Genomic DNA, 27,543 nt, shown 5'->3' on the forward strand with positions numbered 1-27,543 from the left:
AGTTCTTTGGTGCTATTACCGCCGTTGGTCAAGACCGGGTAGGCAATCAGTGACTCCGGATTTGTCGCCTCGTGATTGGCCCTCTAGCACGCTCCTCCGCCTTCCTGTGGATTTTGCATTCGTGGTTTTCGCTGTTGCCTTTGAAACATGGTAAGCTGCATGCGTATATTGGCACCGGTCTATTCGAATTTTCCGAGTATGATACTTTGAGCGACTTACATTTCCATTCGGAATCAATTTATTCATGGTGGTGCATCCTTACCTGGAAAAAAAAACACATTGGATCTAGAGTCCAGACTCTTGAAAACATTGACAAGAAAAAATACTCTTGATTCAATCAGATGTTTGTTTAAATGAAAAGGAAATCCGCTCAAATTAAGAGGCTTGGTTCTTGATTTAAGCTTAAATCTGATTGAATCGAGAGTATTTTTTCTTGTCGATGTTTTTAAGAGTCTGGACTCTAGATCCAATGTGTTTTTTTCCAGTGTACTTGAGAAATTCATTAAAAACTATGGGGGGGGGTATAGGAAAAAAGGCTAAATACATGATGAAAACAGAGACGTTTCAGCTCAGAACTGAGCCATTTTCTGTTGGAAAAAACACTACAAAATATTTTTAAAAAATTCGAAAAAATCTGAGATCTGCGTGATGAAGGTCGAGGATAACAACTTTTCTCCCTTGATTTTTTCATGTTACCATTGTCACAGACTGCTGTGTAAAAAATGTGTGTCTATTTTGAGGCTTTAACGAAAAATCTCTTCAAATTTTTAGCTCTTGGTGGAGCATGATTGGACTTGGGGTGTTTTTCTATATGAATAAGCAGTCTCACGGAAGTCAGAGTGTCATGAATATTTTTTCTGCAGTGAGTTTTTTCCAAAAATGAAAAATTCATCACACTCCTGACCGAATATCTGAAGAGGATATACATTTTAAAAAGTTTCCTTTGCTACTAAAAAAAACCCTTCGATTCGTCGAGTTACATTTTCATATTTTTAAGCAGTGCATGAAACTATTATGAAATAAAAAAAATGGAGTAACGAATTTTGTTGTGCATAAAGTTTGGGACTTAAAGCACGCACGAGTTCGCGCAATTTTGAACTCGTCCTGGATAGGATGTTTGAGGCTCCCTAGTTTATGAGAAATGGGATAAAGTGAGCCCTTGTTTCTCACGCTCAGCTAGGATTAAGTCCATTTAAATAATCTTTAATTAATTAATAGAGATTCAGTTACTAAGAGATCAACGATTCTGAAATTTACAATGAAGCTGAGAATTCAGCCTAAACCTTGAAGTACACCTTAGGAGTTGAATTGATAGAATGCACTTTCATTTTTGAAAAAATTCCATGACAAAAGCTTACAAGTATCCGCGCTATTCTGCACATTATGAAGATTATACCATAAAATGACTAAAAGGATGAGGTCCAATGCTCATATCATAGGTGTTAAAAAAGTTGTATTCTCAGACATCTCGTAGAAAGACCGAATTTATCCTAAACTCACGAACCTTTACAGTGTGAGAAATTGATTTAAAGTTAGTTATTACCTTAATCAGTACACGTTTTCTCCCGTCTAAAATGAATGGTCGATAAAAATATTTATTTTACGAATAATTGTCGTTAAAATTTACTTACTGTTTTATATCAAGCATTCAGGAGCTATGAATCTGAAATTTCTTTCCCCTCAATTTAAAATTTAACTTAAGTAACATACTCTCAATTTTAACGTTATGATTACTTATAATTAACGTTATATAATTACATATAATTAACGTTATATAACTACATATAATTAACTTTATTAAACTTATCTCGTCTCTTCCCTATCGTTGATACCATGTGCTCATTTTGTACGAATCTGTTCCTTGAACTTCGTTTCTTTCGATTCTTTCTCACCGCATGCAATTTGCAGAGTTTGAATCTAATCTGATGCCATACCTGTACCTATAAAAACAGAAGTTAAGCAGTCCATACAATTTTCATTTTACCAATGATCTCAATTTAGTGAAAAATTTGCGTCAATTTATACCTTTGCCCAGTATCTATTAGAAGTGAACAGTGTTGCCCAAGTAGTACGGGCATAAAATTTCCATTATCTTGTTCGTGTATGATGTCTTTTTGCTTGAAATTTATCATTGCGAATAAATTGAAATTAGTTGAAATTTTTTTGCATTTTAAATTGCCTACCTTTTATGCACGCGGAACACATTTCATTGACTATTTCGAATCAACATTTACTGACCAAATGTATTAAAAATATTGTAATTCTTTGGCAAAAAATTATAATTTTACCGCATTAAATCGCAAAATTATTTCAGTACTTTCGTTACACTCTGCCACTTGGGTGTTCCCAAACAGTTTACATTGAAACTGAGCCATTAATAGATGTTCATCTCGCGCAGCATCTCTTATTGTTAAAAATTTATAGGACGATAAGTCAAGGTGTAAGTAGCAATGCTTCTCAAAGATACCATTCAAATTTTACTACTTAACATTAATTTTTTTTTTAAAAAAAAAAAACAGGAATTTTTTTAATTTACGGGGAATTCCGGCTATTACGAGTCGCCCGCTATTAAATTGTTAATCTCCGAACCGTTATCAGCGTTGTTGGCCGGTCTTGAAGCATCTTGAATAATAATTTTTTTCGAGGTAAAATGAATTGGACCGAGTTTAACAGAAAGGAACCAAAGCCACATCAGCTATTGCCAAATTTAATCGGGCACTTTAATTTTTTACATGAAAACGGTTGTGCGGATTTTAGTGCAAATTTTAGTGAATTTTCTCCATAATACAAAGCAAATTCCTTAAAATTTTCAAAGGAATCCGCACGACCGTTCTCTCGTAAAAAATAAAATTCCCCTGTTAAATTTGGCAATGGCTGATGTGGCTTGCTTCCTTTCTGTTTAACGCGGTCCAATTGAAATCTCTTTCTCTAATTTAAGGGTGTTAAAAGAAAATTAAGGATTAATGGCAAATTTTTGAGAAAAAAGTAGTCTCCTCGTCATAGTTCACACTGAAGATCTAATGGGCCAATTTTCATAATTTGTGCGGCTATTGATAAGAGATAACGCCTGAATGAGTTCGCTTGATTCAAATAAGTAACAGGGTCCTCGAAGCAGGCCTTAAAGGGCGCGAAGCGCTCTCGTGGGGAGGGGGGGGGATTAGACCACATAGCGGCCAGGAATCGCATCTACTGATCCAATAAACTAATTGATTATAGATTTAATCATTGGTGAATTTCAGTCCAAAGCGCAAGGGATTCAGAGATCTTGAAGGGCAGTATCATGTTTTACAAATGCATCGAATTTAGTAAAAAGGAACCAGCGCGATTACAAGGTTCTAAAAATATTGCCTCTTCATCATCATCTAAAAAATCTCTTAGAATAGCAAACAGTTTTGCCTTCCCACCAAAAAATTTGTTTAAGTTAAAGGAAAATAATTTTGAAAACTTTAAAACTGTATTTATGCCCTGGTAAAAATTGACAATAGAATCTATGTTCCAAAATACCATAGACCTAAAGCCGGCTGAAAGACTTTCAATAGCTTCTGTAGCCGGCTGTACGATTTCTTATAGCCTTTTATAGCCGATGGCGACGAAGCAACAGCCAGACGGTAAAGTTTATGCTAAACGTTACAAAATACGGATACTAGGACTTAGTTAGTTTGTGGACTACCGCTCTCTTTTTGTGCCGTAGTATCTTGATTTATTTTGCGAGGAAAGCTCCGTACTTTTGAAGGATGCCTGTCACTCTTAATAAGTTGGAGCGCCTTCAATTTCTCATGATACTGTGCAATACCTCTGGTGTGAAATAGTTGCTTCAGACGCCGTGGCACGAAACGGCGCGGCGGGCGGGCAGAGAGTGCGAAACGCGCATTGGCGCCTACAAACCTAACAGGGATACTTCACGCATTGCGCAATGCGTGAAGTATCCCTGTTAGGTTTGTAGGCGCCAGTGCGTCGCCGCTCCGCTTTGTGTTAGGCTCCAATATTTAATCTCGCGGAGTCAGTGTTTTTCAACTCATGATTTTTAAATGTTTGCACACTCTGTATGGACTATTCTCATTTTAACGGATGAAAAAAAATATGTTTTAAAGGAAAATATAATGTGTGTTTTGTAAATATTAAGGTAGTTCCGTATCAAACTTAATGATTTCCAAAGCACACGAATTTCTACGCAATTTCTTATAGCCTTTTATAGCCGATGGCGATAAAGTGTAAAGCCCGGGGATAGGAAGACTGTATACTTTTTTATAGCTTCGTATAGCCCGGCTATATATGATTTGCTCCGCTTTCTACAGCCAGCTATATGATTTTCAATAGCCTCCTTTAGTCGGCTATAAGAACTCCTATGGTATTTTGAAACGCAGCTCCTATCGCCAATTTTTACTAGGGTGATAGATAAGTTTTAATAAAAGAAAATGAGAAGTTGCACCATTTCCAAAACTCTGTAATCGCGCTGGCTCGTTTTTGCTAAATGCGATCCGAATGTTCTCGGACTTCGCGAATCCGCACGGGAAATAAAAGGCGACTCTTACATGGGCTCCCTCTGACACGACGAGAGCAATGACACATCTAGGTCTTTCGGTTACGAATTGCATGATAGAAAAGGAAACCCAGCCCAGGGTCTCAGAAATTACTTTTCTTTCCTCCTCCTTTTTTCTAAACTGCGAGCAATTTTACATGGCTACCTACCTTGTAGTGAGAGATAATGCAGTCGCGATCCTTCGAGCCAGATAAAAGCTTAACTTTCAGTCACGCAACCGACGCTTGTCCAGGAATCCTCCGTCCGATTTCCGGGGTCGAACTTCGATACAAAACATGCAGCTAGTAGTCGGGAGATCTCGATCGCTCGGCGTGACTATCGAATACCATCGATACATCGCGTTTCACGCATGTAAATTCGGCTTTTAAAATAATTTAGCGTCTGACCTCGGTGTTCACCCGGGTCAGTTTCCAACCGTGGGGGTGGGGGTCAAAAGGTTACGGGGGGGAAAGGAATAGGCGTGGAAGACTGCACTAATGCAAACCCTATTTAGCCTTAGCTTGGCCCTCCTTTCCCACATCAAATGATAAGTTGCACCCTTGGATGGTGAATTTAACGCCCTCGCTTTCACGCATAGTCGATTTTGTCGTTTAATAATATTTTATCGAGGGTCTCCCGCTCATCATGAACGTTTTTTTTTTTGTTTATTATCGCTTGAGTATATAAAACAGATACATTTTTCACTTACAATGGAAGTGACGATTGAAATTAAAGACAAGAATTTTCGGGACTATAAAAAAAACAGAGATTAGCAAAAGTTGAGATGAAATACAAGTACAGAAGGGTCATGAACGTTATTAGGGACCGAATTTTTTCCGCGCTTTTGCTCCGAATTGCAGCATTCACTGATTTTTCGAATCCCTGCGACTGGCATACCAACAGCTTTAAAGGGATGCAGGATGTCTCAGCATTACAGCATTAAACCGCCAGACTTCAGGATCCTCTTTCATCGGTCAAAGGAGACTTCTCGTCGTTTCCGTGACGAAAGAACGTAACTGCATTTCAATGTTGCATTTCCCCTCACAATCGTATTTTTAACTGGAGAATCCGTCAGGTAAAAATTTTAAAAGAAAATTAGGCATTACGCATTGCTGAATGAAAATTTAACTGATTTTTCTTTTGATCTCATGAAAAAGTCAGAAACATTTGGACACAAATTTTACCGGCAAATTCTTGCAGTCCATTGAATTTTCTTAGTCAATTCGGAAACCTTAGAATGGAGTTAAGTCCTTTCGTCTGGGAAATAACGTTTTTTCATTTTTTCGCTTTTAAAAGTTTGATTTAAATATTTATGATCCCAGCCGGAGCTCTTCCCCTCAAAATTATAGGGTAGACTAAAATCAGGAAAAAGATGGTTTTTTGAAGTCCTTTGAAATTTTCCAGGGAATACTGAGAAAAGGCCACAGGTTACACAGATACGGTCAATTAATGGTCCATTTTCCCTCAAATACCCCTAGATGTAAGTGCAGTTATTGCATCTGCACATGGTAAATGTAGCTTAACCTCAATTACGCGGCGGTGGACGATGATGAGATCTATCCACAGTGCGCGCTGCGGAAGACAAACAAATTCAGATTCAGGGAATCAATTACCCGAAAAATAGGGTGTAGCTGGATAATTTGTCAGCACTGTTATTTATTGTCAAGCGGAACCTGCGCCTGCGTATCTTTCGCCTCCCTGGAGACGATGAAGCGCTTTTCTTTCCAGCCTGGTGGCTCATCGCTTCCGAACGCAGTTGACAGATCTCAGATACAAATCTAGAGAAAAAAGAAAAATCTCAGGTGACCCATCAAACGATATGTGTGAAAATACGACTGCTTCTTGCGGTTTTATCTAGGAATTTATTATTTATCATATTTTTTTTTCACGAAGATGTAAATTATTTAAACAAAAAAAAAAAAAAAAAAAAAAAAAACTTTCACCCTCATGCGCGGTATTTTTTCGGCATAGACAATATCGAATCTTTAAACATATTGGCGGTTATTTTTCAGTCTGTCAGTCCGCTAGCGAATGAAACTTGAAAAAAAATTAAAATTAATCAGGTGTGTGCCAATTGTTTTATTATTTTCCTTCCTTTTTTGAGTGAGAAAAAGTTTTGACATTTCCGTTCCGATTTTTCCTCGTTCCCTTGCAAATAGAAGAAGTATTAACATAAAAAAATGGAACTTGTATCGTTTCTGGCGTTTCAAGGTGCCTGGAGTGAAAAAACTTTATTCGAAAAATGCACGATTGTGTCCGTCCGTCTGACGTCCCGAAGAATGCGTGTAAAGCAGTATCTTGAAATCTACTTGTTTCATTTCATTCAAAATGGGTACACCAGATCACATCTGTAGTCTTATGAGGCACGCCAATTGATTTTGGGATACGTAACCAGACTGCTTTAGTGGCTACGTCATTCGATATAATATCGAACCCTTGGTTTAAATGTAAACAAACGCGGCACCTTGTTTTTGATTCGCGCCAATTCACGACCTTTGCGCCAGTGATAAAATGCGTCCAAGTGTTTCTTACAATCGAAAATTCACGTGTTTCATGAGTTTAATTGATGTACGAGCGGTCAGTGACTAAATTCTAATAAATTAACACAATAATTAACTCATGAGGAATTCGTACAATAGGTTTTATTAGGTTGTTTTGGTTTGAACCAAGAGTTCGATATTACATCGAATGACGTTGTCACTAAATCAGCCTATTAAAGGGGGGGCTACGGGGCAAAAACAGAAAATTGACCGAGTTTCCAAAATTCAGACCACGAGCTTTTTTTTGCACCGTGTGCGGTGATTTGAATGTGGTGGCAACGAGGTGGCTGATCGACAACGTCGTCATTCTTCGTCATCGTTCCTGTCTTGATTTCGTTTCATTCCAACTCGTCCCGCCGTCTCGTCTCGTTTGATTTCCAATTGAGCCTCTACGTCGCGTCGCCGCTCCCGAGACCCGCGTCACAGCTCCTGGAAATTTTCGGTTGACTCCTCAGGGCACAGGCCCCGGCCCCCTTTCCATTTTCCCCCTCCCCCTTTTCCCGGCCCCTTCCGCTTCCCCTCATTTTCCTGTCTGGTTCGGTTGCATCTTCACCGCCTTGCTTATGGACAGCCATCAGTCTTTTATCATCCTCCTCCGCAGATGTTGCCACCAGCATCCACCGTTGCCAATGTCCTTTCAATCGCCGTTACCAATTACAGAGAAAACTTTACGAAAAGACCCGCAACATGTCGACTTTTATAAGCACGGAGATGGAAAAGTTCATGAAACTTCATATAATGAAAAAGTTCATGAAACTTCACAAAATGAAAAAAGAATCATAAAACTTCATTACGTGAAAAAATTTATGAAACTTCATAAACTGAGAAAGTTCGTGAAAGTTCATGAAATGAGAAAGTTCATGGAACTTCATTAAATGAGAAAATTCATGAAACTTCATAAAATGAAATTTCATTGTAAAAATTTATCAAATTTCATGAAAGGAGGGGAATCGACACAGGCCGTTTTTGGGCTCACTCTGGCTCTATTCCCTCAACACGACAATTTTTTATGCGCATAACGTAGGTCTATATTTTACGGAATACAGCATCAGGATTTTGTCATTTCCGGTCTCTTTCCCGGTCTACTACTAGCCTACACATGGGTCTGAAGACCTCAGAATCTGAATGCCAGGAAACCCACATTTTCCGCCATAAAGCCTTCAGATTTATGTTTACATTATATCTAAAAAGACCAATTAACATAATGTATTCCGTGAATTATGAACTTTCGAAGAGCGTATAATCTTCGAGTTGAGGAAAGTCAGGGTGGATTAAAAAAATGTCCTTACCTATACCTACCCTTCTTTCTTGAAATTTTGGGTCTCAGCAAAATACTTTCATGTGAAAAATGTTTAATTTCTGTAAAAGCGTGTTGAGTTCGCTGTCGAGGATGAGCGCTAATCGTCTCAGATCTATGGGGCTATGAATCACGTTTTCACCCAATCTGTATACGGCTTAAAAAAAGACTAATTAGTATATGACAAGTCGAGCAAACTACTCATTGTTGAAATGAAATTGTCCTAAATTATTGCTTGAAAATTGTACCCAATTTTCTTCGGAGTTAGAATTCAAGGAGTTTTAGGAGTCAATTACAGAAGGTTTAGCATCAAAAACTGAAAACCAATGTTTCTTTATCACAAACCAGTTTTCCCGGTACCTGCCGAACAGTTGGAGATTTCATCTAATGGCTCATTTTCACTGACTCTTTCACATATATGCCAATCAAGAGGATCAGTTTCTATATATTTTGCAATTTTCTTTATTTTATTTTATTCTTTTAAATGTAATAATAGATTCTAAGTTAGTTTGGCAACAGTGGAGAGCAGTTACCGTTCGTTTTCGCTTTGTAGTTTTTCTCCGTCACTTTGATTGAACTTACTCCGGCCCCGTCATCGTTGATGCCTGCCAGTCGCGAAGCGTGAATGATCGATTATCGATATTTCCCCCATTTGAAGCCATGGCAAAGAATCGATTATTAAGGTTTTCGTTGCGGATACCCTGCTTATCGATCCTTTCCCATAGATTCAAATGGCAGATTAATCGATATATCGCAGGCCACTGATGCCTACTGGACTCTCTTGTTTGTTCACCACCACGACGAAAACCATCCTGCCATTAACCATTAGAAATAGGGCAATTCCAGATTATTCACTCCTTGTCATTTTCCTGCCCGATAGTCTGGGTTATTGTGTTCTGAGTACTTAAGAAAGTTAAAACAAAATCGTAGCAGAGGAATTATATGAAACCAATATTGCTTAAAGGGCATTAACCTGCGTGGCTCAAATTATCTCCCATTTGGTTTCATTTCACTTTCCATGAGTTTAAGCATAGTATTTCTGAACTTTAAGGAACACGTATATACACTGAGTAAAAACAAGCGGGAAAGCTCTGATAAGCCCTGGTAAAAATTACCAGTAGAATCTGTGCTCCAAAATACCATACACCTACAGCCGGCTGTAAGATTTCCAATTGCTTCTATAGCCGACTACACAATTTCTTATAGCCTTTTATAGCCGATGGCGATTAAGCAACAGCCAGGCGATAAAGTGTATGCTGACCGTCACTAATTACGGATGCTAGGACTTAGTGAGTTTTTGGAATACTCCTCTCTTTTTGGGCCGTAGTATCTTGATTTATTTTGCGAGTGAAAGCTCCGTACTTTTGATGGATGCCTGTCATTACTAATATATTAGAGCGCCTTTAGTTTCGTATGATACTGTGCAATACCTCTGGTGTGAAATAGTTGCTTCAAGCGCCGTGGCATGGCTGGCAGCCAGCGCGAAACACGCATTGGCGCCTACAAACCTAACAGGGATACTTCACGCGTTGCGCAATGCGTGGAGTATCCCTGTTAGGTTTGTAGGCGCCAGTGCGTCGCCGCTCCGCTTTGTGCTAGGCTCTAATATTTAATCTGGCGGAGTCAGCGTTATTCAACTCATGATTTTGAAATGTTTGCACATCCTGTATAGATTATTCTCGTTTTAATTGATGATAAAAAGTTGTAGCAAAGGCAAATATAATGTGCGTTTTGTAAATATTAAGGTGATTCCGTACAAACTTAAGGATTTACAATGCACACGAATTTCTCCACAATTTCTTATAGCTTTTTGTAATCGATGGTGAAAAAGCAACAGCCAGGCGATAAAGTGTAAAGCCCCGGCGATAGGAACTATAGCCCGGCTGCATAATTTTTTATCGCTTCGTATAGCCCGGCCGTATGACTTTCTCCGCATTCTACAGCCAGCTATATGATTTTCTGTAGCCTTCTTTAGCCGGCTATAAGAATTCCTATGGTATTTTGAAACGCAGCTCTTATCGCCAATTTTTACCAGGGCGCTCGTGCTAGCGAAACGCTTATTCAAGCATTTTCACAGAGAATTCCAGGGAGATATTTTGATCGGGTTTCTCTTAAAAAATAGACCGTAATTGGAGATTTTGAAACATCCCAATGCAGATACGCATTTTTCGACTGTAGCCATCAATATGCAGTATATGTACGAAAAAGTATACACCAAGGTTTCCCGCTGAGCATAGAAGTAAATTAAAAATCATTTCAAGCCGCTTTAACGAATGGTGTGGATACGGCAATTCCCACACTGAAAAAAAATGGTATGCTGTTTTAGCACTTACGATGTCAAAAATGTGTCTGGTGATCCCAACATGCTGCCTTGATTGCCCACGCAGTTGAATTTACATTCACAGGATGTACAGTTAACTGCGGGGAAAGTAAAGGCAGCATCTTGGTATCACCAGACACATTTTCGACATCCTAGATGATAAAACAGCATATTATTTTTTTCGGTGCCCACCACTTTTCAATGAGAGGGTTGGATCTTACCAGTGAAAAAACAGCTTTTCTCAGGGGGAAGGGTCTCTTCTGGAAAATTTTGGAAAATATTGACTAATGCCATTTGAGGCTTTTCATGAGCAACATTTAAGGTTCAACTATGCCTAACAATAAGTTTTGAAAATATGTGCTGAGAAATAAGGGGCTTGGAGGACAAGGCGCAGAAGTGCAGTTTTTGCTTTTTCGAGAAATAAATATTTGAAGCTTCGAAATTACATGGATCCATATGGTTGGAAGAAAGTTCAAACTGACTTTTGGGTGCTTAACAATTGGAATTTGGGAGCGAATTTTTCATAGAATATGCATTAAGACTAGTTTTACTTGAAATCATTAATATCTCATTTTTTTTTCAAAAACTGCACTTATGCGCCTTGTCCTCCAAGCCCCTTAAATCGTCACCTTCCGGCCAAAGTATCACAAGCGCCATGCGACGTTTAACAATTTCCGCCACCATTTAATTTTTTTACAGAGAAATTGTTGGCAGAATCTGTTTGAAAATTTCACTGAATTTTATTGGCAGCGCAAAGGAAATTCAGCGAAATTTTCGGACAGCTTCGTTGAACAATTGCCTTAAAAAAAAAAAAAAATAGAAAAAAAAAAATGGCGGCGGAAATTTTTAAACGTCGAAGGCTTTTAGCTTTGGCCAGATGGTGACGAAATGTGCTTTGATGCCATTTTCTTGTGATAAATCAAATAAAACTTCCGATTTATACGAGACCATGACTAGTTCGAAGAATGTGAAAAGCAAGAGTGAGCGTCACACAACCTTGCCGATTGGCGGACCGGCCGCGCAGGGGAATAATCAACGGAGATTCGTAATTGCTCGTCCGGATATGATCCGAGCTACCACCCAAAGTTAATAAGCTTAGTTTTCCTACCACTTGTCTTTCACTCGATAACAGTTGATCTCAACAAGAATCCCAGTTGCCACATCTATACTTTCAAAAACCCCTTTTAAAATACTCTAAAAATACTCGAATTTAAAGCGGGTACATCGAGATGGTTTTAGAAATTGATGGACAAAGCGATAGACAAAGAAGACGTAAGGGGTATGGATCGATCCTATTGGTTGGAATGGGTGTTTTTCATAGACTACGGAAGAAAATGATGGACTAACTAAAATTCGCGATCAACTCCACTTGCATGATAAAATTATTGCTTGATATTGCATGATAACATCGGAGTGTTGTGTGTGTTGTCAACTCGCCGTTTGAAGGGGCTCCTCCTGTTGAAATTTATTGCAATGATATTGGAATAAGTTGCGGTTTTTTATCCCATCACAAATCGCCTACAATTCTTACACATATACCGCATTTTATCAATCGTTAAAAATCGGCTATAACTGACCGAATGATGTAAAAATATTGCAATTTCCTAGTAAAACAATCACATTATCTGCATAATTATTTCAATATTTTTGTTGCGCCGTGTTACTCGGGCCACCAGGTAGCTGATGAGCTTCGGGTGATGCACGACAAGTGTCTTTTGGACAAGTTCCCTAAACTTCAGCTTGTTTGAAAGAATGCCTTGCACATCACTCAACAGCCAACTTGTGGACAGATCAACAATTCGTCGCCTACCTGACATAAGGGCGTAACTAGACTCTGCAATGAACCCTGTCTTCCATACAATTCAATGCTTCACCGGGCTCATCTCAATGTGTAGTTACGCCCTTATGTCAGTCAAGCGACGAATTGAATGTTGCTTTTCCGAAAGTAAAAGCTTCCACGACTGCCAAGACACCGGTCTCTCTTCAGCTCCAGATTGATCCCCGAAAAAGAAATCCAAAACATGGACTCCTGTAATATCTTTCTGAACAATATTTGCCCCGTTTAAACGCGAGTCATTACACGGGTGCATTATTTAATGAGCATTATTTCCACGATAATGGATCCGGATTTGGCAACTCGAGCGCGGGTTCACGATCCACGATGGGCGCGCCTGGATACTGCCGGCCGGAAACCGTTTCGCAGCCGTCATTTCTGAGCACATCACAGGTTACATATAGGGTATTAAGTCTCGTGTCAAGGTTCGTTTCATCTCCATCTCCACCGGCGGTCCTTGCCTTTTTGCCTCGTTTATGGCGCTAATTTCCTCCCGGGATCCCATTATTCTTTCAATCTGCAGCTCAGCAAGCTTTTAAATCACTTATTTTCCTGCCCCGATCCTCGTCTCCACCTCCTTTCGATCCAGTTGCAAAATCCAGAACCAGCAACAACTATCGGCACACTGACAAAAAAACTCCGGCTGTGGAAGCCGTACTTACGGGCTACATAGACATACCGACCGCGTGGAAGTCGAAAGTTCCGGGCGCAGCACCCGAAGCAATCGAAGCAACCGCTCCAGCACCCGCCCGGAGCAATAAAAGCAACCGCTCCAGCACCCGAAACTTTCGGTCTCTGAGCCTGGAACGGACGGTATATCTATACAGCCGTAACTTTTTTTTCAGTGCAACGCACAAGCAACACCAGTTTTAGTGACGTTACCAGAAGTTTTTTATGGGGGGGGGGGGGGTCAATGGTCAAAAATTTCTAAAGGTAAAATTGGACTAAATTTTGCAATTTAAAGCTGCAATTGCTTACTCAGTCTAGAAACAAAGTATGCACGATTAGTTTCCTCACGCACATAAGTGTTTCAATAGATTAACCATAAATTTCAGTTCCTAATTGCAAAATAAAGTCATTCGTGGAATTATGAAGAATGACGTTCTTTGACAATACTTGAACTACATTTTGCAATTAAAAGCTACAATTTCTGGCTCAGTTTAGAAACAACTTATGTACCGTTATTTTCCCTTTGCACAGAGGGGTTTTTATGGATGAGCCATGAATCGGAGTTCCTAATTGCAAAATGAAGTCATTCATGTAATTATGGAAAATGACGTTCTTTGACAATAATCGGACTTTTTGCGATTCAGAATTCTAATTTCTGCCTCATCAGTAAAAACATTTATTTGCATAGGGAAACTGATGATGCATGTGTTGTTTATAAACTGAGTCAGAAGTTATAGTTCCGTCTGTTATTGGAGCGGGAAGAAGGGAGTCCAGAACCCCTGTATTTCTCTCGGTAACACCACTGATCAGTTTTTCAATGGGTCGTTTTCCTTATCCGCGAGACTTAAATAAATTTTGTTCGCAAACAAAGTGATTTCGTACGGAAATTATTTCCTAAAAGTGGAGTGAAGCTAAACCATTGCGTGATGTGGAAGGGACGGACCTGACATCCTTTAATGTTCTTGATCTGTGTACTATCAAAAATGGCATGCATTCAAACACGCCGGTCATTACCCTAGATCTGAACGCATCGAGTTCGTGACGGGGTCGTTTTTTCTTGGCGGGACTGAAAAAAGATTCCTTCGTATTACTCACTCCTACAGATATTGTCATATCATCGGACGTCCGTCAATAAATTGCGGAGCAACTTAATGTTGCATGATGCCTTAATATTCGATCGACATCCTCTTACTGGCGCTGGTCAGGATTTTCTCCTGAATGTATAGGTTCCCGCCCTTTCGTTTTTTTATACATTCTCCGAAGATCCCCAGAATGACGGTATTCCTTCAAAAAATTAGCACTTTTTAGAAGGATAGCCCTCCTCCCGAAAATTATAGGTCCCCTCTTCGGCGTCTGTCTCAAAGAAATTTGATAGTTGCTAAGAAATTAAGTGATAAGGGCATTAGCACTACCCCCCCCCCCCCCAGTAAACTTGACTCTACATCGAGGCCTGAGATATGTTTGATGCTCTACAGCCCGTGACAAGATATACAATAATAACAAATTAAACAGCGGGTAAGAAGGCAAATTTTTACATAAATAACACCAAAACGTTCCGGCTGAGAACTCAGTCTCCTCAGTTGGATAAAAACTGTATAAAATTGTAAAAATCTAAAAACGTAGTACATGGCTGTACCTTTTAAAGCGAGAGTTTTTTTTTATCCAACAATGTTGTAATAACAACGTTTTTCTCGCCTTGGAAGGTACAGCCAAGTACTACGTTTATAGATTTTTACAATTTTTTACAGTTTTTATACAACTGAGGGAGGCTGCAGAGTTTTCAGCCGAGACGTTTTGGTGTTATTTCTGTAAAAATTAGCCTTGCTACCCGCTGTCTAATTTGATATTATTTTATATCGAGGCCTTTTATGAGATTCTGCAAATTAATTATAATCCAGAATCTATAAACGCTATTGTTTTACATGGGTTTGGTAAATACTCATTCGAAAATTAAAGTTTCCTACTTTCAAGATCTCTCCTTTCTCTTTAAGCGTGTTTTTCTTGTCCTTCCTTTCAAGCAGCGAGGTGGCTCCCTTTATAAGGTCGCTCCTCTGACGAGAGGGCGTATCTGCATCTTCGTTTGAGCTCTGTTGTCTATATAACTGCATGCTTTCCAGAGCTCACGTGGAAGTAGAATTACGCCCTTTTGCCACGGGAGTGACCGAATCTCGGCGCACACCGGGCTCGGAACTCGTCGATCAGAACATGACCCCAGCTCACTTCATTATATTACAAATCTATGTGCTCTATGCATGTATCTGTCGCAGGCAAATAGTGAAATCAGGCATTTTGTCAAATGCCCAGGCAGATAGTTAAATTTTGACGGTCTGTAAAATTTTGTGAGTTTATGGCGAGGAGCTCGCGAGTTTTCAATATTTTTTTGGAAAAATAACTCATCAAACCTACGATCTCTTCTTGTCTCTTCCTCTTTATTTGCCTCTCATATTTTTAAATGATGAAATTCTAAAAATTCTGTATTTTATAACATGCTGAAAATTTCCAGATAAGTGTCTGTGCAGGAGCTAAAATGGTTTAAAATACTATTGTGCGATGCAAATTTTTACTGAGAATTTATTCTTACAGGAGAAATTAATTATTTTGTCTAAAATTAGGAAAAGAAGCATAATTTCAATCTAAGTTAGAATATTTGACTATTTGCCTAGGCATTTGACAAAATGCCTAATTTTACTATTTGCCTGCGACATATCTATGAATCTATGTACTCACTATGCGTTTTGCTAATCTATAACGTCAACCAGTGCTGTGCTCAAGGTATGTAATACTGAACTTCACTTGTTCACAGAGGGAGTGTATATCGGTGCACATCGGGCAAGCCGGGGTGCAGATCGGAAATGCCTGCTGGGAGCTGTACTGCTTGGAGCATGGGATCCAGCCGGACGGACAGATGCCCTCGGACAAGACCATCGGGGGAGGAGACGACAGCTTCAACACCTTCTTCAGCGAAACTGGTGCCGGGAAGCATGTGCCCAGAGCTGTGTTCGTTGATCTCGAACCAACTGTTGTAGGTACGCGCGGGAAATTTTAAGTTTGATAGATATAAAAATTTCACCCGGTTCAGTCCATTTGGCCTATTTTGATGCAAGAGTACAGCCTACCCTGGTAAAAATTGGCGAAAAGAGCTGCGTTTCAAAATATCATAGGAATTCTTATAGCCGGCTAAAGAAGGCTACAGAAAATCGTATAGCTGGCTGTAGAATGCGGAGAAAATCATACAGCCGGGCTATAGTTCCGATAGCCAGGCTGACACTTCATCGCCTGACTGTTGCTTTTTCGCAATCGATTATAAAAGGCCAAAAGAAATTGTGTAGGAATTTTTGTGCTTTGGAAATCATTAAGTTTGATATGGAACTACCTTAATAAGTACAAAACACACGTTATATTTTCCTTTAATACTTATTTTTTTTTCATCAATTAAAACGAGAATAATCCATACAGGATGTGCAAACATTTCAAAATCATGAGTTGAATAACGCTGACTCCGCCAGATTAAATATTAGAGCCTGACACAAAGCGGAGCGGCGACGCACAGGCGCCTACAAACCTAACAGGGATACTTCACGCATTGCGCAACGCGTGAAGTATCCCTGTTGGGTTTGTAGGCCCCAATGCGCGTTTTGCGCTGGCTGCCCGCCTGCCGTACCGCAGCGTGCCACGGCGCTTGAAGCAACTATTTCACACCAGAGGTATTGCACAGTATCATACGAAACTGAGAGCGCTCTAATATATTAGGGATGGCAGGCATCCATCAAAAGAACGTAGCTTTCCTCGCAAAATAAATCAAGATACTACGACCCAAAATGAGAGCAGTGGTCCAAAAACTCACTTAGTCCTAGGATCCGTAATTAGTGACGTTTATCCGTAATTAGCATACACTTTATCGCCTGCCTGTGAGTTGCTTAATCGCCATCGGCTATAAAAGGCTATAAGAAATTGTGTAGCCGGCTATAGAAGCTATTGGAAATCTTACAGCCGGCCGTGTGTCTATAGTAGTTTGGAACACAGATTCTACTGCCGATTTTTCCAGGGTACCTATAATAAGGAAATGCTGGACCGCCGCAATCCGGTCCTACGTTTTAAGACTGGTGATATGCGGTTCTACGTCTCCGTTTTCGCCTGACTATGTTTGGTATGTCCGCACTTCACCAAAAAGTGAAGCGTGCTGAATACAGTACCTTTATGGTTATTTGTGCTCTAGATGCTATAGGTGTCTCCGGATGAGTGTTTACGAGGATCTGGAAGGGTAACGCAGAACCGCTATGGTGTGGTCCTCACCTTACCTCTTCGGTTCTTCATGTTTGCATCCATCCGGAGGCTCCTGGCATCCATAGGATCTTTAACTTCAAAATCACTGCACCTTGTACGCTTTAGCACTTTCTTCAAGTGCAGTCGTACGAAACATAGGGTTAACCGAAAGCGGAAACACAAAATCGCACAATGGCTCTGCCGTGGTAGCGAAGAGAGCAGTAACTGCATTCCTTAATGATCCATGGTTTGCACATGCTTTTAGGTGTCTCGAGGTTCATCCCAGCATGCACTTACTGCTCTCTTCGCTATCGCGGCAGAGCTGCGCTGCATTCTTCTGGATGGGTGTTTACATGCAGCTCTTTGCGTAAGAGTTCTTACACGAAAAAAAGTGTCCCCCCTAAAATTCATCCCCTAAAATTGTGGTACTACCCCAATTTGTTGGATGATATGGACATTGTCAATTAATTTTGGCAGTACAGCAACATTTGGGTTAGTAACACCTAATTTATTGTATTTTTACCACAATTGATTGGGGTACTACTACAATTAATTGGGGTCCTACCACAATTAATTGGAAATGTTCAAATCATCCAACAATCCCATGCTCTTTTTCCGTGTAGTTGCGGAAAAGATGATATTTTTCTTTTGCTTGATTTGCAGACGAAGTTCGAACGGGGACTTACCGGCAACTGTTCCACCCCGAGCAGTTGATCACTGGCAAGGAGGACGCTGCAAACAACTATGCACGTGGACACTACACGATCGGCAAAGAGATCGTGGATCTCGTCCTCGACAGGATCCGGAAACTCTCGGACCAGTGCACCGGGCTCCAGGGTTTCCTCGTTTTCCACTCTTTCGGCGGTGGGACTGGCTCTGGATTCACCTCCCTCCTCATGGAGCGCCTTTCCGTAGACTACGGCAAGAAAAGCAAACTGGAGTTCTCCATTTACCCTGCACCACAGGTTAGTATTTTCCACTTCGAGATGATGTATCGATGGCTAAAGTGCGAAACCACGTGTCTCCATTCTGCCGTGCTAAGGAAAATCGCCGTATGAACTTTGCGATGTTGCCGAATTCCTTTCGTTAAAACACGAATTTCCTGGCACACTTTTTCTCTTAATTTTTCAAATACTTTGGACCTGAAGTTCCTGAAAATTCAAAGGAAAAATATTCATAACTTTCTCAATTATAAACATTTTATCGAAGGAATAGTGGCAATTCTCGAATGTTCATACGGCGTTCTTCCTTAGCACGGCATCATTGCGGTGCTTCAAAATCTCTGCTTCTATTTTAATTTTTCGAGGATCCAAATCATGTATATAGCTTTAAATTTCTACGTAATATTATGCTACCAGAGAAGAAAAATCAAGGAAGTTTTCAAGAAATCAACAGCTGATTTTCCAAAGAAAATATAAAATATGACAGGAAGTCGCGCGGTGATGTCACGTCGCAAACGAAGATTATAGTGGTTTTGCATTTTGTCCATCGATATTTTAGAGGCCCCGCTCTGATATCTTCTCTATAGTGTAAAAGTTACTTTCGAAAGTCAACGCCTAAATTCGCCCATAATTAGGATTGGTGAGTAAAGAGCTGCAGAGGAATTGATTTACATACAACCGCAATCCTGTCTGAATTTGCAAAAAATTGGTAGCAAAGTGCTCAGCTCGACATTTATAGGTCATCATAACGAGAAATTAACTTGATTTCCCTCAGCAAGTTGCTCATAAATCATCATTGGGCGAACTGTAGCGTTACCTCCAAACTTTAAGTTTAACTAATTCAAACAAAACAATCTCACTCATGAAAATGTTAATTTTCTTTACTCACGTACTTATGGAAGTACGTATAGCTGAGTCGACAAATTCGGCCGATAATGACAGGTTCTCATTGCGTTTAAACAGAACAGAACACAATGATATGAATTTTATGGGCGCAATTTTGAAATATTTCTCTATCATGAGTATTTCGTTAGAGCGTATCCTTTTAATCGTCTTTCTTTGGAAAGATGAGAATATCTAAGGACAAAAACTGCAAAAACCGAGTGTTAGTTGAACTTGAGAAGCGTAAAAATAGTTAGGAGCTAATGACCTGGTCATAGATAGCTCTCGATCCTCTTACACACGTCGACACGGCAATAAAAATATCCTCGCGGAGAGTTACATGCTAGACGGTTCGCAAACACACTCATTAAGTAAACATTTCAGTCTAGGTGCACGCAATGAGTTGAAACGTGTAAACATTGTGATTGTGCACGAAATTCACGATCAGCTCTGCTTGAATATTCACAGCGTGGTCTTCAGGGAATCACGGTGAATTCCCCTCAAAAGTTCTTACCTATTACAATTATGTTCGCCGACGAGAGGGTGCATGTTCCATTACGACGAGTAGTAACATTTGGCCACTCATCGAGCACTACCTGTCCTCGCGTTTTAAGAGCCGTTCAGGTTCAGCTGCACTTTTCTATGCATGCAGTGGTGAATCAACTAATGAATTTGGTAAATCTGTCTGCAAGAAAACCATCCAGAACCCAGGTAGCAGCACTAGTGCAATGAAAATATATTAAAATAAAATTGCAATTTCCTGCAATAAAAAGCGATTGTTATTGCAGGAAATTGCAATATCCAATATGCAATATATTTTCAATATGTATCGATTTAAACGACCAACAAAATTACTTTTATGTGCCAGAAAGATAGGCAATTTCCAACGCAGGAAAACATTGCATAACATAAATAATCGATTATTAAGGCGTCTGTTAAGCGAACACCCTATCTATTGATCCTGTTCCATAGGTTTAAATGAGGGATCAGCCTTTGCCTCTCCCGTTTGCAGTGTACTCCTAAAATAGTTCATCTCTGCTCAAAAGAGGCTCCTCGTATGCTGCCATGCTAAGGAAAAACGCCGCAAGAACCTTCAGGCGTTGCCAAATTTCCTTTGATAAAACACGAATTTCCTGCGGTAAACTTATGAATAGTTCCATTCCAATTTTTCAGATAATTTTGTTTGCAATTTCACCTGAAGCTCCTAAAAATTTCAAGGAAAAATATTCATAACTTTCCGCAAAAATAAACTTTTTATCGAAGGAAATTCGGCAATTCTCGAATGTTCATACGGTGCTCTTCCTTAGCACGGCAGTATGATGGATTTAGCTCATGGTGATGATATGAGCACTGAGCAGACATCAATAATCTCGAGAGAGAAATAAAGGGAATCTAATTTTCCAGGTAAGTGAGACAAGAATGAGTGTCTAAAACCCCACAGTTTGATAGAAAGTTTCCCATGTATCAGTATCGATAGCTGTAATACGGTGAAAGACGATGGACCCGTTCGAAGCGGCTCTCGGAGTCTCGGGTGATGCTGATGGCCATTCTCATGACGTGATGGTGTGAATGCGGATGAAGACGCCACGCTTCCAGTGACGTGGCGTGCTTTGCGATAAATCGCTTGATCTGCCATTTAATATATAGAAAACGATCGATTAACAGGTTGATCGCAACGTACACCTTAACAATCGATTCTTTACCGTAACCTCAAATAGGGAAATATCGATAATCGATCATTCACGCCTCACCACTGCATGCTGCTCGTCCCGAGCAAGTCTCCAGAAGCTCATGCTCATATCGCCTCCACCCATTATGCATGGTCTTTTTGTTGAGCCGTCTCATTGTCACTCGTCAATGGTTGGTCAACGTTCTTCCATCGAAATTTGTCCTTCGATTGGTCGTTGCACTGTCCATTATCGCCAAGTTTACGCCAGGTTCGACCCAATAGAATTCCACTCCATGAGAGACTTTTGACACCTTACGTCGGCGATGAGGAACGCAATGAAATGGTAACGTATAGCCATGGAAAGCTAGCCCTATCTGCAAACTATTTATTTGGGTTTGACCGACAGCCCTCGCTCGCCTTTTTGAAGACGTACATTCAAATTTCAAAATGTTTTATTTGTGTTTTGCCCCCGTATATTTCACTTTAAAACTTAAAGTAGCAGATGCAACAATTATGTGCAAGTGTTCAGCGCTCTCTTCTCCGCATGAAGGGCCTTATCTTGCACCGGTTCTTTACACGGCGATTACCGATTATTGAATTTAATAGCTTCAATTTATTGATCATCGATTGAGTATTCTGGCTGCTTGTCAGCGAACAAATAGATGACGTTATTTGGCGATGCCGTACCTTCAAATAAAACGAGCATATCCTCAACTGGAAAATTGCTTCAATACCGCTTAGATGATTTAATCGGATGACTTTCTTCCTACTGACTATAAAACTTTTTTTCAGTTCATTCGCAATAAAAATTGTATTGGTGGATTACTATCAACAGTGTACCGTTGCGCGCTCATTCTGACTAGTTCGCCTTCAATACTAAAATAGGCTGAGTTAGCTACATAGGAGTAGTAATAGTTGCTTGCAGTAATGTGGCCAAGTTCATCGTCGGGTTTCACGCGGGGCGCCAACCCTCCTTCCATTCTCTTCAGCTTTTTTTCTGTGCTTAGTGTCATTTTTACTGAATGATAACTCAATTATTATAAATGATGTGTGCAAAATATATGTTCATTCTGATATTGAGATCAACTGTTTTTTCAGGTCTCTACGGCAGTTGTCGAGCCGTACAACTCAATTTTGACCACACACACAACTCTAGAGCACTCAGATTGTGCGTTTATGGTGGATAATGAAGCTATTTATGACATTTGCCGCCGTAATTTGGATATTGAAAGACCAACCTACACAAATTTAAACAGACTTATTGGTCAAATAGTTTCATCCATCACTGCGTCCTTACGGTTTGATGGTGCTCTGAACGTTGATTTGACTGAATTTCAGGTACGTTTCTTAAATATTTCAGTTTCTTCTTTTACAACATTAATTGCGGGATTCGATTCTATATCCTTCATTTTTCCGTCAGTGTAACATTATGAAAATGAGAAAAAGTAGGCAGAGAAATCACACATTTGAAATGATTCATCTGAACACATTTCAGAAAAAACATGTGCATCTGACTGCATCTGTGTCATTATTAGTGTGGCATTTGATTATTTTCAAAAAACTGGATGATGTAACGTGCCTCAATAACTTAAAACCGCGATGCAAAATGAGGTTGGAGCAAAATTGAAATCGTCAGCTTGTAACGTGGGAAGAACCAGGGATGTTTTTTCACACAAGGTGTGGAAGGGATCCAAATCTTATTTATGCACGCAGCCTCAGTATCTAAGTACCTCTTTTGCATTAACCTAATTAAACACCTAACACGACTTTTTCTTCGACAGTGTGTATATTTTTTTTTTCTTATTCTGAATCTCAATGAAAGTGTAAAAAAGAAATTCTCAAATATTCTAAATGCTTGCGAGCTAGCTTTCTTTTTATTCTTTTGCCAAAGATTGAGATTTTGATTTTAAGAAAAATAATGTAAGTACTATAATCTCGCCATATTCAGTATTCATCAGAGATTAATATATTTAAGATGATTGTAAGTGTTGTAAACATCACCATGATGCAATTTTTTTTATTATATTTTGATATGATTTATTTTGGTTTTTTCGAAACATTAGACGAACTTGGTGCCTTATCCGCGAATCCATTTTCCATTAGCAACTTATGCACCCGTTGTCTCTGCAGAAAAGGCCTATCATGAGCAGATGACTGTTGCCGAAATTACGAATGCCTGCTTCGAGCCACAAAATCAGATGGTGAAATGTGATCCTCGACACGGCAAATACATGGCATGCTGCATGCTTTACAGGTTTGTAAAAACAAATAAATTCACAAGAAAAACTGACACTTGGAAAAAGAAAATCTATATATATCTGGTATGATTTCAAAATATACCTTTCGTATCAGGGTTAATTAAAAGTAAAAAAGAGTTCAAAATCTCGAACTTTATTTAAAGATACAATTTAAATATTATCAACATTTAAAATTTAAGATAAATACTTTTTTAGATTTTATAGGAAATCCTGTTTTAAATATCTAGTTATTAAATAAACTGATTTAATCAAAAATTGCTTCATTAATCAATGTAAGCTAAATTTTATTTTAAACAATTTAAATTTTTGGAAGATAAGCACTCAAGATGTGTGCGCATAAGGCAATAAGACACGAAGTAAGAGTCGAGCATATTAAAAGCTCCTTCAATCTATACGGCTGAAATCCTCGATACATCTAGATGCCTCAGAGCATCGAGCAGTGCAGTATGGCGCGGTAACGGAGCGACCGAATTTCTCGAAAGAGTACATCTAACTCATACTTTCAGTCACTAAAGAAGGGTCATTTAGTTTTGATTAGGAACATTTGAGTGTTTTTTTCAGGTTTTTGTAATATATTTATTTTTATTCGTTGATTCATATTATTCACAAAGCGTGCATCTTTATTTGAGAAATTAAGCTAGGTAACCCTCATTGCTAAAGCTGCATCAAGTGATGACCGCAGACATTCATGTTTGAGAGACATGATATTTTCATTAAAGGATTTCTATCACTTATTAGCATTTATTGGAGTAATAACCCAAGTCATCCATCGAAGAGTATACTTACCTTATTTTATGTGACGTTGCAGGGGAGACGTTGTACCGAAAGATGTAAATGCAGCCATTGCCACAATAAAAACGAAAAGAACCATTCAGTTTGTCGACTGGTGCCCAACTGGATTCAAGGTAACATTCCATGTTAATTATTTAAACTAAGTTCTTTCCCTTCTTTTAACTTCTATTATGTACTTCTCTAAGGCATCATTGTTGTGGAGACTAACGAGAATTTGGTTTACGATGTAATGATCATACCTTGTATAGTACGCCGATGGTGCAAATCAAAATTGCCACGTCAAAAGTTTTAAAAATATGTCACACCATAGTCAAAATGTCTACAGCCTCAAGAAGGTACATCTACCGAGGAACTTCATAATGTTAGAATTTTTCAATAATAAAAAAGGTAAACTTCACAACGCTGTGTGGCCAAAACGAGCTTTGAACTCAAACTAAAACTTTGACTGGAAGATTTTCTCATCACGAGGTTTCATTAAGGCCACATTTGAACAAAATCCTTTCATTCCCTCCAAAAAAGGCACAAAAGACCAAAGGCACAAAGACTTTGACAAGATCTTTAGTGGTAAAGTATCTAAATGATAAGGTAACAAGAAGCGTTCAGGAGAAATCCATAAAACGTTAAAGCGCGATTAAATAGATAGACCTTTAAAAAAATCCCTTCACTGAAAAAAAAGTGGAGTTGATTTAACATTCTGGATGTAAAAAAGTGTGCAAGAACTTGCAAAATGCTGAATTAACTCCTCCAGCAGTAATTTTAGCAATGTCAAGATGTAAACTGCTGCCGATGCCGTAGCAGGTAATTTAGCATTTTGTGAGTTCTCGCACACTTTTTTTACATGCAGAATGTTAAACAACTTCACTTTTTTTTAATGTTGCTTTCCTTCTCTAAAAGGGTCACAAAAGACCTTTTTCTAACAGGCTCTTTCACACTATTTCTAGGTGGGCATCAACTACCAGCCACCGACCGTGGTGCCAGGCGGTGACCTGGCCAAAGTTCAGCGAGCCGTGTGCATGCTGTCCAACACGACGGCCATCGCCGAGGCGTGGGCCCGTCTCGACCACAAATTCGACCTCATGTACGCTAAGAGGGCCTTCGTCCATTGGTACGTTGGCGAAGGAATGGAGGAGGGAGAATTTTCCGAAGCCAGGGAGGACTTGGCCGCCCTCGAGAAGGACTACGAGGAGGTCGCAACCGATTCCGCCGATGCTGAGGTCGAGGATGGAGATGAGTACTAACTCAAAAATATTCCCGCCACAACTAGGTCAAAGAAAATCGTCCCTCGAAGTAATAATGAATGTCACCCTGAATTTATTCCTTTGTAAGTTACGGTGGATCCTCAGCTTTTAGTTTCGCGTATTTCGAATCATATGCCTAAAAAAACACTCAAAAATCTCAAAAACCGACCCTTTGGTAAGAATTGAAAGTCTGAGTTCAAAAAACGGGAAATGCCGGAGGTATCTGCGAAAATTTACCAATGCAGTTGCCAGTCTTAGAAATAAATCTCTTCAAACTTTTATAACATCAGTAATAAGGCTTAATTATGACTGGAAACTTTGATTCATAACCTTCTAAAGAGTCTTCGGTGATGTAAAACGTTTGAAAACATGAAAATGAATATTTTGCTATTCCCCAAACCGGATTTTGTGCTATATCGAACTGAACAATTTGAGTTTCCATCTCAAGAAAATTTTGCCCTGCTGCGACTAAATTTTGTACATTTTAGCCATTACAACTCCCTTCTTTCCATGTAAAATCGAAATGTTAGTCTATAGACCAATCATTAAGGAAGGGTCATAAGAAAAGTCAATTTTAAAAGCATTAAAATAATCTCAAAATCACTGTTTCCAATTTTTAACCAATTTCGACGTGGTCTTATTAATGATCAGTGGAAGACCTCCCTTTGACTACATACATTGACCATTTGATGTTTCCAAAATAATCCCCGTGAAATTTTCAATTTGAAACCCATTGATCCTACCCAGAATACATTTCACTAAAGCTGAGAATCCACCTTAATAAGGTTCCTTAAAAGTCCACAGCTATTTTTAGAGTGTCTATCCGACATGGGCATTCAATGCAAAGCATCACTTTGGTGATAGCTGATGTTTCGCACATTCGTGGTTTTATATTTACCTTTTCCATCCTCATGTATATATACTTCAGGCAAACTTACAGAATGAAATGATAAAAGACCAAGTCAACTTTTTTGAAATATATTTGTAAACATATTCAGACTTTGTTTTTTGCAATTTTGTGAGTTTCGTTCAAAGTATTGGCTAAATTTCTCTACGGTTATAATTTCACCTAATGAGTCTAGTGATACTAAGAGGAAGCAATAAAGTAGCAAATTTTAGATCTTTGTGACTTTAACACAAAATAACCCTCCTTGCTTCCGGGGTTTAGATAATGAGCGATAATTTGGAAAAATACTTAATTGTGTGAACAAATATATCTTGAAATTATTCGAATTGCTTCTAATTACGACATCCTTAACATATATTTAATATCGTTACACTGGGAATATGCTGGAATTAGAGCACTAAAGGTAATACAAATTTAAAATTAGGTCGTTTATTCCTTTATTTTTTCAATTAATATTATTCTTGTGAAGAGGATTATTGGCATAGTTTTTCCTAAAGATGAGGACTGAAGAAAATCCTCCACCTTCTCCTACCCAGGACAACGTAATACTTTTTTATGCATGCTGATTTGTAGTTTTTTTCACGAACGTTATTTTAGAGATAAATATTACACAATCAGCTGTGTTTGTTGGAAAGGTTTTTTTTTTTGTTTTAATTAGAGTAGCTATACACTAAGCAAGTTAGTAAGTTTTATTTACCTAGTTACTATAGCCTTAGCTGATGACAGGAGCATCGGTAATTAATATTAGTAGTTTTTTATTTTTTATTGCGCGTTACTGGGCACCTTTCTTTCCTGAGGACATGATGATAATAACAATAGGTAATGATAATTACTAATTTTTTATCTATAATGTAAATTATTAGGATTCTGGTATTGTTATTTCAAAAATATTTCAACTATAGCGTTAGCAATTTCATCCAATGTCTCGTCGCTTTCAATACTCTCATTTTTATTTTCATAATTTTTTTCTGTTTGACTGTCATTTTATCTAACAATTTTTATCCACCTTTACGTATTACTTATTTTCTTTTTCTCGTAAAATCACTTTAAATTAGATTTTTCTTACGTAAGAAATATACTTTTCAATATGTTTTTTTCAATACGTAAGTGATATTCAATGACATACACAAACATAAATTTCCGAGTTGACTGATTTTTTTGTTTTAACTATGACAAATGAAATCGTTGTATACCACAAAAACATGATGCAGATACAGTTTAAAATGCATAGGTCAGCAAACAAGAGATTATGATGTGCGTGTATCTTTGAAAGGAAATTGCTGATAATGTTACACACGCATTTACCATTTCTTTAGGTAAAATTCCATAACTTCTTTTCACTTTAACTACTTTGATTGTATTTATTTTCAATTTGTTACTTTTCTAGAGAAAATAAAACCACATTTTTAACCAA

General features: G+C 38.8%; 1 protein-coding gene across 1 annotated transcript; it reads left to right on the plus strand.

Moving 5' to 3' along the window:
- LOC109030690 (tubulin alpha-3 chain) lies at nucleotides 1–27,543 on the plus strand. The gene is made up of 7 exons (XM_019041778.2): nucleotides 1–150; nucleotides 15,983–16,205; nucleotides 18,106–18,407; nucleotides 22,033–22,272; nucleotides 22,998–23,188; nucleotides 24,001–24,097; nucleotides 24,926–27,543. The coding sequence occupies exons 1-7, from the start codon at nucleotides 148–150 to the stop codon at nucleotides 25,220–25,222; spliced, it is 1,353 nt and encodes a 450-aa protein (XP_018897323.1). The 5' UTR covers nucleotides 1–147; the 3' UTR covers nucleotides 25,223–27,543.

This window comes from Bemisia tabaci, chromosome 3, assembly GCF_918797505.1.
Source record: "Bemisia tabaci chromosome 3, PGI_BMITA_v3".
NCBI classification, from domain to species: domain Eukaryota; kingdom Metazoa; phylum Arthropoda; class Insecta; order Hemiptera; family Aleyrodidae; genus Bemisia; species Bemisia tabaci.